We start from the raw sequence: 19,548 nt of genomic DNA on the forward strand, positions 1-19,548 counted from the left end.
TGGCATATTACTGGCTGCATGCTTGTGTATATTGCTGTGCCTCTATACAAGAGCACAAAGTTTTTGAGCACATGAATCAGAGCAATGTTTATATAAGATCAGTTTGCATCTTGTGACTGCAGTGTTTGAGACCATTAGGAAGACTGGACTTTATTGAGGTGGGTCTGAAGGGTAGCTCCATGTATTCTTTCTTCTCTTCCTTTCCCACACATCACCTGGATGCCTAGAATTTTTCATTTCATTATGTCTAATTGAAAGTTCCCACTTGTCCTGCTGCCCTTCTAACTTAAAAGAATAAGACAAGTAGAAGATGGCCCTTTGGATGAGAGTGTCTAGCTGTACAAATGATGACACCCTATAAAGTGTAATGATGTGACAGCTGAAGTTGTGTCATGCTGAATCTGCATTGCATCCAGACCCACTCCAGTATCTTCAGATGTGCCTCTGTAAAGCATAATGTAGCACCAGTTAAGGAATCTCTGAACCATGTGTGATAACACTGTGCCTTCTGTCTCTATAACTGTACTGATTTTTTTCTGATAGTATTTTGATACCACTGAGCTTTGCTTTCAGCAAACAGTGAAATTAAAAAAGAACCCCAAACCATACCCCAAACCCACAGTATCTTGGGAAAAAGATCTAAGAGTTGTTATCTGGCATGCTAAACTAAATATTTAACATAGCTTATAAAGTATATAATAGAAGTATTTACCTGTTAGGAAATGGTGAGAATATAGTTTACAAGTTATTGCCAGATTAATTTTTCAGGTATCACATAATGATATGAGGTATCAGATAATCTGGGCCCTGTATGGCACAGATGTTTGGAATTGGTAGTTCAGTTTCAAAAGAAGGTAAGTGTTAAACACACCAGCTCACCACATCAGTGTCCCAGTTGTTATTGCCACTGGTGTTCCCACATCCCATTGCAGCTCACTCTGCGTGTTTTATAGTTATCATAGTATCTATAATTCAAAGGATTTTGTCTTCTAGAGTAAAATTAATGGGTTTAATAATTTTGAAGACATTCTGCTTACTCAAGTTCACTCAGCACAGGCAGAACTGTTCTACAGCTGCTGGTTCCTTGGTTCCCTCCCCATCCCGCTGCCTGCAGCCAAGGGTGTTATGAGATCGGTTTCAGAAGCTCGGTGGAGTTGTGTGTGGACGGTTGCACTCTCACTCCATTGTTACACCAGCCCAGTGGTGTACCCATTGGACTTTACTCTTCCTTCTCCCTGCTCATCTATACTGTAATTGCAGTAGTCCACTGTGGCTACGTTGACCTTCATGCTTGGTATGGAAACGCTGAACTGAATTTGCCCAGTCGTGTGCTAGTTGCAATCTCTTCTCTGGTGGTGAGGAAACCTTATGTCTCAGGGTCACTACTGGTATTTTGAGGTAGCTTCTGCTGAGCATCTGTGAAAAGACAGATTTAGGTAGCATTGAACTGACAGAGTCATCAAGCAACCATGGCAAAGCCAAGTGGTACACCACAGAGTCTAAACAACATGTCAGCTGTCATTTTGTCCTTCTGGTGGAATAAAAGCAGAACATTTTACCCTTAGAGGCTTTGTTGGTTGTTTATTTACTTTTAACACAAAACATAGTTTGTATAGGTTGACAGATAGCATTTTATCCTTTAGTGAAATGCATAACAGTTGTATGGATAGACTTTAGTTTAAAAGTATGCACTGGTTAGAGCTGCTGTCTTGAAGGTAATTAGTTTGATTCAGTTACCTTTTGTGTTAGGAAGATTATAAATTTAAAGAGAACTTGGTGGTTTTCTTAACCAGGCAACAGTTGCAGGGAGGAGAAATGTCTGGAATTCTATACTGCATTAGTAGTCTACTGTGAATTTGGAAATGTCAAATTAGGCTGTTTGACAGAGAGTACCAGTAAGAATAAGAAGAAAGGAATTCACATGGGAAAACATGTTCAAAAGGGTGGAAAGATTTTGCAAGATAATCTGAGAGAGAGGCATGTCTTTTGGCTGGAATACAATCTTTGGGATATCTTTGTGTTGTTTAGGTGAAATAGATCCCTTTGTTTTATTAGGAAAAAAAAGCAGATGGACTCTAAAAATAAAGGAAAATTAATTTTTGTTGGAAGTCAAGAGTTTGCTCGTTATTCAGTTCAAGTGTTTATGTGGTCTGAGTGTAATACAGAGAATTTGCAAACACTAAAGATGCAGCTGTAATGATGTTAGCTTGGTTTAATAGTTCTGCTTTAATTAGGATAAATGGGTTTACTTTTCTAGTGGAATGTATTAGCTTTTTAACAGCCAAAGCAACAATAAATGACTGTAAATGCAGAGATATAGCTAATTAGGGGGGGTTGGGCAAATTGTCTTGATCATAACTGGATTGTGTTTGACTAAGATACATGTAGTTGACAGCAGTGCTTTTACAGTGAGTGCCATGAGCTGGTTAATGACTGCTCTTAATGAATCATAGAATCATAGAATGGTAGAGTTGGAAGGAACCTTTAGAGATCATCTAGTCCAACTCCCTTGCAGAAGCAGGTCAACCTAGGAACAGTAATGACTTCAGTATTTTGTCAGGGATGTGTGGGACGGGAGGGTAAATGAAGTTTTACAGGACTTTTCAAAACTGTCTTAGAACTGCTTATGGAACAGCTTATTCAACCAGAAGTATCTAAGAGTTCTGTTGATGATATGCTTGGCATATCCTTCTTGAGTCTGAATGCCTCCTCTTACCTAGTCCCCTCATCCTGCTTGCTGAAACACAACCTGTAATTGAAATTTTCTTCCTGCACTGTTCCTTACCTCATTGGTGATAAAGAACTTTGCTTCTGGCCGATGGATTTCTGTAGCTTCTTTCATATCTGATGTTTCTGTTCTCTACTGCTTGTTGACAAAGATGTTATGTTAGAAAGCTCATTTGAAAAGCTGTAAATCATATATGGACATCTGTCATGTATTCATCCCAAAGCAGTTTTTCATTGTCTTCAGAAGTGAATCATGCCAGTTGCACTGGGTTTATAACTTCATATATTAGGGATTAAGCTAAAAATCTTAATGGTTGCAGAAGACAAGAAAGTCTTATAACAGTGTAGAAGTAAACTGCTACTCTACTCACTAGTTTAGATTGTAAGAATTCCATTTTTCTCCTTGGTCAATGGTTCATGTGTTAAAATTCGTGATTGTCAGTGTCAGATTTTTTGGAAAGGAATGATTTCTGTGGTTTGGAGAAGATCACAAAGCAAACTGCACTGGAGACAGTGGGATGATATTTCTTTCTTGTGTTTCACTACATTAACTGTTTGCATTTTAAGACCATATTTTTTTCTGTTTTATGGAGACTGTTCTTACTAATGAGCTGTTTGATATATATTTTTGTTTGCTTTGATTATTTGCTGTGTCTGAAAAAACAGAATAGAGAGCATAGAAAACAGATACATAATGCATATACATGTGTGTATCATAAATACTTTGAGAACATTTCTTGAGGTGTTTGAGACTCAGTAATGTGCTTCAACTTAGAAACAAATGTTGGGATCACCCGAGTGTAACCCCTCGGATTCACCACTCATTTGGAATTCCTCTCAGATAATAGTGTGCAAGCTGCATCGCTTCTCAGCACCCTCTGTTTTTATTGGATTATCTCCAGTTGCCTGGCTTTTTCTTTCTCCACTGCTGCTAGAAAGTAGCCGTTTGTGTTGATTCACTCTGATGTGCTTATTCATTTGAAGTGGGTACAGTCAAAAGTATGCCTCACGCTTGTGTCAACACGAGTGCTCCGTGTAGACTACTGGCATTTTTAAAACAATCTTTGAGGTAAATATAAAATGTTGCTAAACCATTTTTTATCATATATTAACAAATAAATAAATAGTCTTGTCTTTGCACCAGCCACTCATGGCACCTTGCAGGAGGAAGCTCTGGTTTTCTTTAATGGTTGGTCAGTGAAAGGAAATTCACAGAATGTAGATGCTATAAGTCAGTCTCATGCTACTTTCCCATTGATACATTATCAATGCAATAATCATTAATCTTGCTACAAATCATTAACCTTATCCCACATTTGGCTTTTCTGTGCATGCACAGCCTTTTCAGGGCTGAAACTGCTACTTTTCAAGACAAGGGAAGTTTTGCCATTGACTGCTTGCCTTGGGTCTAGAGAAATATCACCATCCTTCCCTAAATCCATGACTGATCAGTTCCTATGGACTGGTATGTACCCATGCAGCAGTACACACCAATGATTCCCTTTTACTTTCTTCTGTATGATGCTACCTATATGAGTAATTTCAACAAAAGTCCTTAAGTATCCCACACTTAATGTGTTCCCTTCTAATAATACCACCATAATACCGTTGTCTACTCTCAGGGAAGTCTCTAAGGCAAGCGAAGACTCTTCTTGAGGTTTAAGACTGTGAAGAAGAGTATTTGGTAGCATATATCCCTCATCAGTCTGCAAATTTAGTGCCTCTTTCATTCAGCAGAATGAAAGGAATTAAAAACCAGATCATTGTTTTTCCAGACTCGCTTCTCCTGGCTCCCAAGCTCCCTTGGGAACCACAGTGAAAAGCCACAACTTCACAGAGTTGTAGCAGTTAGGGTCTGTTTGCTACCATTTCTCTTATTGTGGGTTTATGTTGCTTTCAGTGTTTCTCTGGATAGGACTACAAATACCTTCCCAGGATGGACAATTACATCTGAGTACAAGAAGTCAATTTGTTTGGTTTCTTTAAAACTTGAACACAAAACACTGATTGTGTTGAAAGAGAGTAATCTTAGCCCTGTAGTGTGATCTGTCACAGTTGTAATGGTGCAGGAGTGTTGCTGTGTTCCTGCTTTTATTCTCATGCATATATTTAATCAACAAAAAGGACTTTAAAAATGTGTATTTTTGTTTAATGTGCTCAAGTTAAAAGGTTAGAAGTGTGTTGAAAAGCATGTTGGAGTCTGCTCAGAATGTGTTTTGGCTTTACAAGTGTATTTTTTTCTGCATTTAAATAATCTCAAGTGTTCTTCAGGAGCAAAGAAAGAAAAAGGAGACTTAAAACAAGGAGGGTTGAGATTATTTGAGGACAGTTTACCCAGTTGCAATGGGAGTCTCTTTCAGGGTGAAACGTGGCAGCCATTTCATCCCACACATTATACAACGGCTTACAAAGAATGTTGAAGCACAAGGTCTTCACACTCTGTGCTGCTTGCGTTGCTTTTTATAATCATCACAGTCATCAAATGCAGATGCTTTATAGGCTCCTAACATATCTCATGAGAAAAAAATATAAAGGAAATTAACATATTGCAGTAAAACACCAGTTTTCAGGCATTCTGGTGTTCTCGAAGGCAGAGTTTGAAAAGCAGCAAGATTCATGCTGCTTTAACCCAGAATGCAAACTTGTAATTATGGTTTTGGGCCTTTTCAATTAAGAATCAAACCACACATTTCTGTGATAAGTCTTTTTTGTTGCCTCCAGTTTTAGCTCAGTTCTGCCCATGAACACGGCTCTTACTAAGGTTAATGGGAATAGCACATGAGTGTGGGGAGAAAGAACAAGCAATGGGAGGTGCAATGATTTTGTTACACTGAGTATTAGGACACTTTGCAGCCTTTTCTAAGCAGCTGTTCTTTAGGTAAATTAATACCTGGGGTCTCTTTACTTCTTCCCAGCTTTAACTGCCATAAAAAACTTAATGTAAAGCTGTTTGCAGTTTATCTCACCCAATTGCTATGTGAAACTTCTAACACAAACGCTTTTATAAACTTCAGCCATAACACACTAATCTTCTGAACTTCCTGACCCATAAAACTGTGATTATTACTACATGTAAAATTCATCTGGAAATATCCCTCCCTATTTAGTGTTATGGGTATTGTGTTGCAAAATCCCTCCTCCTGTGCAGTGTAAGGGCTGCCAGGAAAGCAAAGGACAATGGGGCTGTGTAGAGAGAGAAATGCTGTACCTTAATCTTGTGATTCTGGTCTTCTTTGGAGCTGGTGATTCAACAGATGTGATGTTCAGATTCTCTTTTTTCCCCCCCCAGGTTACAATTGCAGATTTGATTGTTTCTGGAATTAGTATATTTCTGGCTGTTCCTATTTACCATTTGCTACAGGTCATTTGCTGATATTTCTACAACTCTGTGAGGAGATCATCATGTTTTTGGGAGCTATTTTGACATAGGAAGGATGTTGGAGATGAGATTTGCTGTCCCAGTTGTGATTCTTCTAAGTATCTGTACTGAGAGTTCTCTCTAGTGACTATTCTATGATTAAAGTGCAATTTCAATCAAAAATGAGGAGCAATTTACGGGAGTTGTTAAAAAGGATAGGAGTTAAATTCAGCAGAGCCAAGAAAGGATTAACAATAGTCCATGAATATCTTTACCTTCACTTTCATTATGGATAATACATACTTTTGTTTTCAAATAGCTCCGAGTTTCTTGTCTGATCTTCAGCAATGGTAAAGACATCTGCAGATTTGCATTTATACACGTGCAAAGGGGGGGGAGGTGACTGCACTCTAGGGTGCAGAAGAACCAAAAAGCAGAAAAGACATGTTGCTGTCATTTGTTTAGCTGGAAAGGAAAAAAAAAATATAATTAAACAAACATCCTTTTTTCACTTTAAAACACAAACACTGGTGTTAAATGATGCTTTCCCCAAGCTGTTTTTATTATTAGTATTGTTCTAAATTGCAAGTTGTCACATCCACCAGCCTCTAAATTACCAGTCCTCTGTGTTGCTATAGTAACCCTGTGGCCACTAAAATATAGACTCCAACGTAGAAAGCAAGCTCAGACTGCAGCTCATTTATTTGAAGGTTTTGGCAGCAGAATACCCCCATAAAGTCTTTTATTTTATAACCTTTGAATACTTGTGTTTTAACCCTTTCAACCAAAAATACAGCATTATGCTAAAAGATGTGTTTTGTTTAAGTCAGGGTACCCAAGCTGAACAGAATAAACACATGAGTATAGTTGACTTCTGACTACTCTTTCGTTCATGGCTCTTTGGTTTTGGACCAAATGATTAATGGTTTTCTTGAGGTGAGTCTGAGATGACAGCGCGGTGTTGTCTTCTCCACTTGCTCCATCTGAAAGGCTGCCCAGCTTTTCATGATGAGATCCCTCATTGGTAACCTGGACAATGACAATCTATCCTGAATGGATTAGAAATGGAGTTTCTTGCTTAGAGAACAAATCTTTCTGTAAGAATGGGAATGGACTTGCATATTGCCACTTGGCTGGAGGTCAGTGTTTTGGTCAGTGCTGGCAACCGTATCAACTGCACCAGGAGTCAGTGTCTTGTCTGTGTCTCCATTTAAATAACAAAATATGATAGACATTATAGGCTCTATCTTGAATTTGATATCTTCTCCTTGTGCATTTACTGTAATAAACTCTTAATTTCATAAGCTCAAGACTTTTTTCCTCTAATGTATTTTCACCATTTCGCACTCCAGTTCCCTGACTTTTGTTTCTCAGGTTCATTTTCTCTCCTCACTGTGGCTTTACATCTGATAAATGCCTCTCTCCAGCCTCAGAAAATCTTCCCAGACCTCAGCCCTAACTTCAGTTTCCCTGTTCCAACTGCTTGTCGCCAGGCTTTTCACACACCCACTTGCAGTATTTCTGCCACTGACTGTTCTGCTGGCAGTGGCCTTGAGCCAGTCTGCCCATAGGTTCTCTGACCTCTCAGAATAGTCTTCTACTCCAAGCACTAGTGCCACCTTCCATACCCAACTAGTCGTGACTATCCAACACCACTGTGTGTTTCATCATCTGTGTTATTATTACCATTTCTCTTGTATTTCTAGTATTTCTCTCTTTTGGGGTACTCCTGTCATTTCTTGCTCTGTGCCCATTAGCACACAGAAGACGCCATAAGTGATGAGTCTGTGGCCTACAAATGAGCAACTTTTCCCTTCTCACCATCTTACAGGTTTTCTAATGTTTACAGGTTACATTTGTGCAGCATTTAGCATAAGGGTAATTAGTGCCTCAGAGCACTGCTACCCACAGTAAATAAAGCTGGTGTAATTTCCCATATTAGACTAAAAAATCCCACGTGTACAACAGAAAGCAGAGATCTGGGAAGAATCCTGTCAGAAAGTATTTATATTAGACTAAGATAAGAGTTTTGAGTGCTAACCACCATACATTTTTATCAACCATACATGCATCAATACCCATCTCTGTTCTACTTGAAATAAAGGGATGTAATAAGCCCCTACTTTACAACTGTAAATAAGGATTAGTATGTTTAATCTCTGATAAATCTTGTGTATCTTTTCCCAGTTTCATAAGGCCTTTATTGGGGATATTAGTGGATACATTGCTACTTTTAATACTATTTGCATTGAAATTGTTTTTCTAGGCCACCCCTGTAATTGTATGTTGCCTGTATTCCAAATCTTTTGTGTTAAAACATTTGGGATATGTCTCCTGCTACATTCTCATGAAACTATACTTGTTTCAGAGTCACATTGTTGAATCCCTCTATAAAAGCAAAGTAGGAAATACACTTTCAGAGCTTGTAGTCTTCTTAGCTGAGATCAAATACTGTCAATTAGTCCTCTCAAGTACAGGGCTGCTGACATGAGCTTTTACTTCATAGGATACGGTATGTGATCTGGAGGCACCCAGTCTGCCTGCTGTACTGCTGTCAGGTTACAGCTTCGCACAGATGACCTAGTCCCAGCAGCAAGTCCTGACCTCTCACTTTTTCAGCACTTCAGAGGTTAATTTTGTTGAGGGATCAGATTTCTTTCTAAGGGAAGTTTCTGATGATCACCTTCCAGCTAGGCTTTACTTTCCAGTGTCTTTCGGAGCTGCTGGATGTTGAGGGCTCTCTTGGAAAACAACCTTGCTTCAGCTTTTTTTCTAGTCTCTTCCTAGATAGTCAAGTTACAAGCTATTTTATTTAGGGGGGTGTTGGATGGTAGCCTAATGAAGGTATCAACCTGCAAAATAAATCTCAGCCCCTTTGCTGGAATTCTTCATGGGCAGCAAGGTGGAGAAGGGCTCTGGCCTGGCAAGACTGCAAGGTAAGAGATTTTGTGCGCTTTTGGAAGCGTGGAAGTATGCTGCATTATACCTTTGTGCAAGTAGTTTCAGCGTTGTAAATGCTGGCAGCAGTGGAAACACAGCAGATGATGGAGTAAGCCTGAGAGGTTTTCTCTCTGCACTATGTGTTTAATTTCAATTGCCGTTTTCTGCATGAAATCGATATCTTTTTAGTAGATGACAAATATTTGAGTAACACAATAGGAAATGTCACATGTGAGAACTGACAGCTATTACTGGATTTGTCTTTTCTGGTTTACCTTCAGGATTCTGTGAGGTTTATCCATAACTATTGGCGTTTCAGAGGTTGCAATCTACCCGGCTATCTTTCCAGGCTTTTAGCTTCAGAAAACTGTGGGGCTTTGTTATGCTTTAACAGTAAGTTTGCTTTCTGTGCAAAGGAGGAAACTCTATGTGAATGAGCTCACTCTGCAGGGAAACAAAGGCATGTGTAAGGTTGTTTTCAGGCCGGATCACAGCCCAGAGAGCACTTACTTTTTCGGAGGTAATACAGTTCTTATTCTCGCTCCTGTGGAGATTTCTGTCAGCTTCCTGATTTGACTGAGTAAGGTTACATGGTCGTTTTCTCTTTTACAATTTCTTCCCAATAAGTCTAATTTTAAAGTCTGATAAAAACTAAAATGCTACTGCTTAGGATGTTGCAGTTCAGCTAGGAAAATACCTGCTTTCAGAATTGGTAGTAGCTGATATCTTACACACATCTCCATATTACAAAGAATAAAGTATCTCACTTGATTATGTGTCTTATCTGTTCTGTAAGTCTCTGGTGTGATTGTTTTTCCATGGTTTGGGCTCCTGAGGGACAGCATTGTGTCTTGTGATCGAATTAACAGCTTTTATTGCCAAGTTCAGCTTAATTTTTAAGACATATGTCAGCAGGCTGTAGTGTGTTTAGAGAGATGAATTTTGTGTTTATCTCTTCTTTCTGGTTGAGTGTGCAAGAATATTCATTATCTTTGTCTCCATGTGCTTAGCTGCAGCTGATAGTGTGAGAGAGGAGCAGTTCTCCTGTGTGAAATCTGTGCTTTGCTGTGCACATGTTTTTTGACTCCCATCAATGTATGTAGAAGCTTTAGAGTGTATTCTGAATCAGTGACTGTGGATTTCTTTAATTCCTCATGCATATGTATCTCTTCTTCATCTTGTGCTTGTGTTTGGCATTACAGCCTGCAGACCTTAAAAGACTGGGGTTGGTGTCACTAGTGAAATTACGGCAACAGGAGAGATTAAAACAAGACTGAGAAGCAAAGTAGCCATGGTGTACCTGCCAGCTACTGGAGGCTTTGGTTCTGTGTGTGTTTAGCAGCCACCTTTCCCTGGGAGAGGCTGCCCAGCAGTCCCAGTTGGCCATTCCTGCTGTGGGAGCAGGTGGCCCTTTACTGAGAGGCAAGTGGCCACAGGGGCAGGTTGGTCCAGCCCCACGAGTCTTTTGAAAAGCATGCTCAGCAGCAGGGAATTTAAATGCCTCTTGCATAGTTTTGTTTCCATACTACCCTTCATTCCTTTCCTTCTGTGTTTTAGTTACGTCAGCCCTGTAAGAATTTAGCTAATCTATTCTTTTTTCTTCTTGGTGTTTAAGCCTTTTTTATTGTGTTTTGGAGACGAAGGAAGCAGGCTGCAATATGCCAGTAACTTCTGGTGAGCTGCTGAGCTCTCACCAGCTCAGTCCAGTGAGTGTACAGGCAAGAGGTGAGTGGTGAAAACCACGTCAGTGCTTTCAGTAGGTGCCATCCTATGAAGAAAAGGCTTAACTTAAATAGTGCCTTTGTGGTGATGTGGTCCCAAAGGTATCTGCTTTTAGGGAAGAGAAAATATAAACTGATAAATAAGGCAGGGGAAAAGCCCTCACAGCCTGGCATTTGGTTATCATAACTTTCCATCCCCTGGGTGCAGCATCTTTGCCTGCCTGGAGGAGGGAGGTGTTTGGGCTGAAGCCTGGCCAAGGGGGAGGAGGAGGCATATTGTAGTGGTGAGCTACACCTAGATCTTTGCCAGGGATCTCCTCCCTATTTCCTCCAGAGCAATGCAGGGAGCTGGGGTGTCCATCACAGCGTCCTCCATGGCTTTGGCCTCACCTGTGTGGATTTGTTCATTCTGCTGTTTTCACATGCAGGCTCCACGCTTCACTGGGATTTCTTTTCTGGAGACAACCACTGGCTTTGTACATAAACAAAAGTTTCTGCCTTTCCTTAGAAGAATTTTCTCAGCACTTCTGACTGCCTTGGAAACAATGGCATAACAAACAAAGCATATTTTTTCCATAATAATAACAACTAAGGTTTAATGCTGACCTTACTGTGATATGAAGACACAGATTTCTTTTCCTGCTTTCAGTGGTACAGGAGTCAAAGGACTCGAACAGAAGTGATCAGGGATGAATATCAATCACCTGGCCTTTAAAGCAGGAAGGTGAGGGTGCCACTGGCTATAGGACTGTTCTGTGCACACAGTGTGGGGCCGGTCTATAAACTGCTTTGTAAACACAGTAGGTCTTCATGCTGGCTGCAGGATAAAGGGATTGGGAGCTGGTTGGAGCATTTTATGCTGAATTTTTCAGACTGTGTTCCTCTAGCACTTGGGTCAAAGACAGTGCCTTACTCTGGTTTCCTCACCCTCCCCTGAGGCTGTGCAGTGCCAGAAGGAACCATTGTTGTGAAAAATGGCCAGAAAACCAAGTTCCACCAGTCAGGCATCTTGCAACTGAATACAGTGGTGCTGGCTGCTGTTTTTAGTGACTTCAGACAGTGACAGGCTGAAAGGTCTCTGCAAAATGTGTGCAGGTGGAGAAGGTGCCATTGGAATTTCTGCTTTAGAACAGGAGATGATGAGTTTCAGTAGAAAGTCAGTTTGTTTTCGTGAAGCTTTATGGTGTTCCAAATGATAAACTCCCTGAGATTAGCTGGGTTTAGCAGTTCCTCTGTGTGTGTGCTCAGCTGTGTTCCCTTCGAGTTTGACAATGGCTTGGTCAAATTCCTGGTCAGATTTTCAGGGACAAAATAAAATTCAGTGTTATTTTTATGAGGTTATTAGCACTGATATAAAAAGATTAAATGAAAAGAGCATGTGCAGTTTTCTGGCTTCTACAAATCTTTTCATACCCAGCCTTTTCCAACAGTAACTGATACTTTTCTTCTCTTGAGTTATTCTCTTTGTCAAATAGGTATTTTAAATGTAAATCCTGAAACCTTACCTTGGATGAATTCTAAAGAGAGCTTGACAGAGAGCTGCATTTCAACTTGTTGGCAGGTAAACTAGATAGTCACTAAACATAAAAAACAAGCTGAATAGTTCACAGCACACTTCCAGCAGTTCAACTGTGCACCAGAAAATGTCATTAAAAGGATTAGATTCTGCTCCAGAAGGAACAGCTGGAAAAGGTCTGGATTCATTTTGCCTGGTTTAGTTCTCATGGTCTGGCTTTAGAAAGTGTTTCAAGGTAACTGTCCTGTCCATGGACTCTACCTTTAGTTAGAAACCAAGTGGTTTATCTTAAAATACCTGTAATGAGATGTAATAAGGAGAGAGTAACTGAAGAGATGGGGAAGGTGGGTGACTAACAATTCATTAAGTAAATTAACTTTTCATCCTTTCTTTTCAAAAGAGCCGTTTGTCACCTTTCAGAATAATTTGAAAGGAAAACCATGTGAGGGTCTGTATACGGTTTTTGTATTTCAGTGATGTCAGTATTGCAGGAAATCCCAGAAGAAAACAGTGGAAACTGCAGTTATCTGGTAACTCATGTTAGAGCACATTTACATTTATCTGGCTTTTTTACTTTTTCCTTTTAATTCTTTGAAGATGCTGTGAAGTTTCAATCATTTTGCACCTTGCCTTTGTTTGTTTGTTTGTTCTCACTCACAAACAGTTAAATTTTTAGATAGAAGGGGATAATTACCATGTTTCCACTTGAAATATTGTAAAGCCCCAAGGCCCTGTCTTGGACAAAAGTATTTTTCAGCAGCTCATTGTAATTTTGGTTTGGACTGAAGATCCAGCAAAGTTGAAATCCACACCCATCTGTAGAGAAGGGTGATTTTTTTTCTGCTTTTAACAATAGGTTTATTTAGTAAGATTTTAATAATTCCTTTGCTTTGGATTTGGTGGGGGGGGCTGTCCTGAGGTTCACAAAGTGGTTTTCCGTGCTGTCCAAGTTGACAAAGAAGAGCCAAATCTGTAGATGATGATTATGCAAGATGGAGAAGTGCTGATAGACTGTGGAAAAATACAGGTCTGAGCCTAACTGCTTTGCAAACCTTTTTCAAAAGGCAGCTTTGAGTAGTTGAGCTGGTGCTGTAAGTGGGCTGTCTATAGCAGCAACATTGTTAGCTGCACTAGGGTGAGCAGGCTGAGATGGGGAGGGAAAAAAGGGTGCTCAGGATGCTTGCTTTCATAGAGAGTATGAGGCAGCTTTGTGGGAGTTTTTAAGTGAGAGTGGTGATAGTTTTTAGGTGGCTGGTTATATAATCTTCACATGCAATATACCTTTTTATATTTTAGTTTTCAGTAATCAAAGTAAAGTTTCAGGTGATTGATCAAATAGAAGAAGGAAAGCCCAAACATTTCAGCTTCAGGTTATGGTTGAGTAGCTACTTGCTGACATCAGAAATTAATTGCACCAGCTAAATTACAAAGATGTTATCATGGCTCCAGGATCCAAGAGCACTGTAATTAGAGCTGTTAGATTCCCCATTCTGCTTCCTTGCTTTTGACTTAAACCATAAAGACACTGGCTGAAGGTAAAAGTGAGCTAATTTATGTGGAGGACTTGGGATTGTTGAGCTTCTGAAGGGAAGAGCTTCTGGTGTAATGGATCATTGACAGCATGTTAAACGGTGTACATGCTTTAGTCACATTGCTTTCAAGCAGTTTATTTTGTATGCTTATAAAGTTGCTTGCACTGGCATCTAATTTACAGAGTTTACACACCTTATTTGCATTAAAGCTGTCTATAGTGTTACTGCAGAGGACAGCATCAATGATTGTTCACATGGGTTTTCAAAATTATTTTCAATGTCTTAAGAGCACCGAATCTTAAGGGTTGGAAGGGATCTTGAAAGATCATCCAGTCCAAGCCCCCTGCCAGAGCAGGGCCACCTAGAGCAGGTCACACAGGAACTCATCCACGTGGGGTTTGAATGTCCCTAGAGAAGGAGACTCCACAACCCATCTGGGCAGCCCCTGCCAGTGCTCCCTCACCTGAACAGGAGAGAAGGTTTTCATTATGTTTCTTTGGAACCTCTTCCATTCCATCTTGTACCCATTGTCCCTTGTCTTATCATTGGCCATCACTGAGAACAGCCTGGCTCCATCCTCCTGGCACCTACCCTTTACATATTTGTAAACATTAATGAGATCACCCCTCAGTCTCCTCCAAGCTGAACAGCCCCAGCTCTCTCAGCCTTTCATCATAAGGGAGATGCTCCAGTCCATCATCTTGGTGGCCTTGTGCTGAACTCTCTCCAGCAGCTCCCTGTCCTTTTTGAACTGAGGGGCCTAAAACTGGACACAATATTTGAGATACAGTCTCATGAGGGCAGAGGGGGAGGAGAAACTCTCTTGACCTACTGCCCACACCCCTTCTAATAGGATGTTGTGTTTTCTTGTTCTCTTACAACATGTTGTTCTAGCTAGAGACTGACTCCCTCCAACTGCCATATCGAAGTGATTTCTTGAAAAATAAAGCTAAACCTGAAATGTCTGGGTTGAGCTGACCCAGCATCTTCCCATGTCAGAACAGCTGTGGATCACTATCAGCACTTAATGTTATCAGCGTCCCTACAAGAGCTTCTGGCAGCCAAAATGCTGCACATTTTTGGACATCAGAACAGCTAATCTATTTTAATTTAGTAACAGATTAGTAAACTTGAAAATACAGAGTTTGATTCATTCATAGTTTCCAGCAGAATCTAAAAGACTTAAAGCCCAGAATACACTTCAGGGGAAGCCACGACCATCAATGTATTCAGGTGCATGTTTCCACTTTGTCCTCAGGCACATGTCCCAGTTCAGAAGGGCACTCAGATATTTCCATAATACCTTAGATTGCCCAACTGAAGTCAACAGGACTGGTTGATGCCAGTAAAACTATGATTAACATTAGATGCATTCTTTAGATACTGGTGAACTGGGGCCTGTGGTAGTTTAACACATTGGAAGAGATGGAAATGTAATGTTTCTGTACATTCGAGATGAGTCACATAGAAGAACTTGGCTGGGGGGAGGGCATCACCACATCTCCATAAGAAGGAAATTAAACTGTTAAACATGGAAAACATTGGCATTGCTTTTGTTATCATTAGGATTTTATTACAGATCTAGAACTAAAAAAGATGTTAGTTGCTACACAAAACTTTGGGAAAAGAGTGTATTCTTTACTAGACACTTTGGGGGAGGGAGAAATATGGGGTTTTTTCTTCTTTTCCTTTACATTCCATGGATTTCTTGGTGTGGTCATCACATCATTCAGTTATGCTGGGAAAGATTTTTGGAAAATATAAAACTGTTGTGTTGAATCTGGCTGGCTGATTTTCTGTTGATACTGCTTGGAAAATCATTCCACAAAGCCAGGGCCTTGCCTCTAGCTGGGACACTCCTGGAAGTCAATCAGAACTGGCAGGAGTGTGTTTTTACAAGTTGGAGGACACCAGATGAAGGGCCACCTCAAGGATCTGTGAAACACAGCCTTGAAGCTGTTGGTCCTGGTGTTTGTCCCTGTCTGTCCTTGTGCTCTGCCACCAGAGCAACATGGCTGATCAGTCTCAAATTTCTTGAAGGCAAAATCAATCCAGCTTGCTGAAAGTGTTGATCTGAGCTTCTCAGCTGGACTTTTCTGCAGTGATATGGGGAGAACTGGCACAAATGACAGTGCTGGCAGATTGATGAGGACATAACTGGGAACAAAGCAGTAGCAAAGAGCTGCTGTGAGCAATAACCCTTTCTGCAGGCTCTAAGAGGAATGTGTCCCTGTGGCCACTGCTGTTTGTGTGGTTCAGCAAATTGTACTGCTGGTTAAGCTCTGTTCAGTTTCCTGAAAGGCCCTGAGTAGATATGAGTGAGTAAAATACTCCCAAGTAAGCAGAAAGCAATTAAAAATGATTAAAGCATTATTAAAACCCATACAAGCTTCTGTTCTGTAGTGCTGAGAAAAATTAAATGCTTTTCATTTCAAAGTTGCTGAAGGTTATCTAGTAAGCCTACATAGTAAATCAGTGCTGAAGCTATGAATACAATTTAAGAAACCAGACATAGATTGCCTTTCCATAGTTACACAACACACAGTTCCATTTAAAATGCATGTATTAATTGTCCAATATATCAATTTGTGAATGGCTTTCACTCTACAGTCAAAAAATTCACTGCAGTCTCTCTGTTACAAATTTGTAAAGCAAACAGAAATGGAGTGGGGAAGACAGTCTGGAGCTCCCAAAACCTGAGGTGATGGTGATAAGTAGTTAGGAAACTGCCTGGAGATGTGTTCTTGCTGCTAGCTTTTGCAAATGGTCTATGAAACATATATTTATACATTTCTAGCAGTAGTTATCCATCAGTGGCCTGAAATATCTTCACAGAGCTACTTACAGGACAGTATTTTGATCCCAGTTTAATTGTTCTTGGAGCACTTGTAAGTTAGTTTATAAATCTCTTCATTAAGCGGCTTATTTTTATGGGCATTTTAGGAGTAGAGCATCTGGCTTGATTTCTGGATCATTTTGATTCTGTCTGTTCTAATGCTCAAATTGCTTCAGGCATTGACATTTTTTGTTGATGCTTTCTGTGTCCTAAACCTCCAGTTACGTGTTTCTTATTTACTGGAAAATGTTGAAGGTGTCACACGCTGGAAGAAAGTAGTCCTGAATAATAAGCTCCTAATAAATCTTGAGAAGGATGTGTGCTGCAGCTCAGGAAGGTTATGCACCATCTGAACAACTAAACTTTCAATTACTAAAAACTTCTGAGAGCAGTGATGCTGTCAATAGTAGATCCAGATTGTTGCCCAGGTCTTTGTAACAACCAGGTACAAAAGATTGCTCCAGGATGAATTTTTTCCTTACATTCAAGTTCCATCTCTGCATTACACAAGTCAGTGCTATGCCTGGATGCCTCCTTACCACCACCTTCCCTGGCTCTGGGACTACAGGCATAAATCTTGAGGGTCACTTGGAAGTTTCTTTCCTCACAGACTTTCAATTGAGTCAGGAAGAGTTGCATCATTGGTACTGGTGGCTTAGTCATGGTATACATTAGTCTTTGTGGCAACCGTAGAGTCAATGAGCTGTATGAATTTAGACTTGGAGCGCTAAGAAGGCAAGTTAGGGAAATGAGCAGACTGTTTGCATTTGGCAACCACAAATAGGATAAGGCTTGTAGAAATAATACTTCTCCTTTTCAATGATGTTTTGTCTTTAGACTCTTATTTTCTACCTTTGTTGTGTTCTTTCTCCAGCTGGGATGACAGCAGCTCTGTCAGCAGTGGGATCAGTGACACCATAGATAATCTCAGTACTGATGACATTAACACCAGCTCTTCTATCAGCTCCTATGCCAACACACCTGCCTCCTCCCGCAAAAACTTAGATGCACAGGTAAGATTTCTGGTTTAGACAAGTTAACATTGATATTTATTATTTTCTCTGTACAGTAGCCATAATTGTTTCAAGCTGGATGAACTTTAACACAGAGCCAGCCTTCAGTACAGACAGTATTGCTGAAAAGGCTGCATCAAGCAATTGTAACCACTTTATACATGGCATTTACAGCTGTTTTCCCTGTGTGTGGAATCTCTGCTGTGATGGTGTGGCAGCAAGTGGCTTCTGCCTTCCTAACTGCACTGCTGTACAAACAACATGCATCAGTAGATGGGATTTGGGTTTTTTTTCAGGTCTGGGAAAGGTATTATGTTTTTTCTTAAGGAATAGATTTGAATTAAGTCAACATGAAAGTTGAAGGGTTATTTACACTTCCATGGGAAGTGTAAACATGCCAGGCAAAGGAAATGGATGATTTTAAACTTCAGGGCTGTGTGTTACTGCGGGCTTTCTGGTTTTGGCAGCACTTCATAGGTGGATAGATTTTATGTCCATCGGCAGCATAAGTGTATGTTTTCTGCTCAGACACAACACATCCAAAGAGGGTAAAACAAGTGGAGGTATCAAACAGTTTTTCTTTCATCAATTAGATTGCATAATACAGAGGTTTGCAGTAATATAAACTGCTCTTTTTTCCCCAATTATACAGAATTTTGCTTGGAAAAGTGCAGGAATAAGAAGTCCAACTTGTTCTTTGTGTGCTCACATGTTGTGTGTCAAAGCAACCGGGATGCAGTGACTTGACATGGCAGCAGTGAGAGGAGAGGGATGTAGATATGACCTTCTCCTCAATTTCTTTTGTGTTTTAATTTTCTCCAGTCATTTTCATTACTGGATCCTAAATCTGTTTTTAATATCAGTTTTAATGTAGACATGTGGCTGCTGTGTAGTGTTACTCTGCCTACAGACTGTGGTGCAAGCATGTATTATTCTTTGTTCTCTTGCCACGAAGTGCATATTTGAGCCTACATGAAAGATTTCCAGTTAGCCTCTGGTTGTGTATCAGTGGTTGCATGTGTGCTTGAAACTGCTAATACAAGTCCCATACAAGTTGAGGAGTCAAGATCTATTAGGTGTGTTTGTCAGTAAGTTAACAGAGAGTAACATTGACAACCAAGAGTATTTTTTGTCAATTGTTAGTCTCAATGTTGTAATATTAAAAGACAAAAAAAAAGGAAGAAAAAGGGAGACATAACTAAACATTAACCTAAGGAAAATACAATAGAAACTCATCTGACTTCTGTCTTCTGATGAAGCAGATTCTTGGAAAGACCTCTGAGAGATCTAAATCTGTGTTGACGAACTCTTCTTCCTCCTCCACAACTATTACAGCATCCAAGAGAGTGCAGACATACACCACAAGAAAGGCAGCTGAATGAAATTTGTGGTAGACAGTAGAGTGTAGTCGTTAGAAGAGGAGGACTGGAGGGAGCCAAGGCCTACAAGTTGTGTTTGTGGTTATTTGACATGTTTCTCTGACCTGCATCTCTCCTCAGCTTTCCATGGCTGACAGTATTTTTTCTAGGTATTATTATATCTGCAAATTATTGTCTGTAAAATACATAGGTTTAATTTGAACAGACTATTCTGATCTTGTCAGCCAAGGGAATGAGAATGCCCTGGAGTGGTGGAGTCATGCATTGCTTGCAGGGTTGATTTTTTTGCTGCCCATATTAGCTCTCAGAGCTCATGACACTGCGAATGCTGCATACATGCCTTTTGTGTCTTACCTTGATTACTCTATGATGGCCTGTGCCCAGTTTTATGTTCCCCTGGATGGTGAGCCACAAAGGACTGGCAGACATCTGCAGAGGGATGGATGGAGACTTTTCAGGGTACCCACTGCTTTGCTTCTAAACAGTAGTCACTTTTAAGCTGCTGGGATTCTGCCACAGCTTTTTG

At 40.2% G+C, this 19,548-nt stretch overlaps 1 protein-coding gene across 2 annotated transcripts in view; it reads left to right on the plus strand.

Moving 5' to 3' along the window:
* Positions 1-19,548, plus strand: part of NAV2 (neuron navigator 2) — a 384,880-nt gene that overhangs the window by 312,222 nt on the left and 53,110 nt on the right. For both annotated transcript variants that reach the window (XM_061999098.1, XM_061999097.1), the window contains exon 12: positions 17,505-17,643. In XM_061999098.1, coding sequence (XP_061855082.1) covers positions 17,505-17,643 — 139 coding nt within the window. The remainder of the gene's footprint in view (positions 1-17,504; positions 17,644-19,548) is intronic.

The sequence above is a fragment of the Colius striatus genome, chromosome 7 (genome assembly GCF_028858725.1).
Source record: "Colius striatus isolate bColStr4 chromosome 7, bColStr4.1.hap1, whole genome shotgun sequence".
NCBI classification, from domain to species: Eukaryota; Metazoa; Chordata; class Aves; order Coliiformes; family Coliidae; genus Colius; species Colius striatus.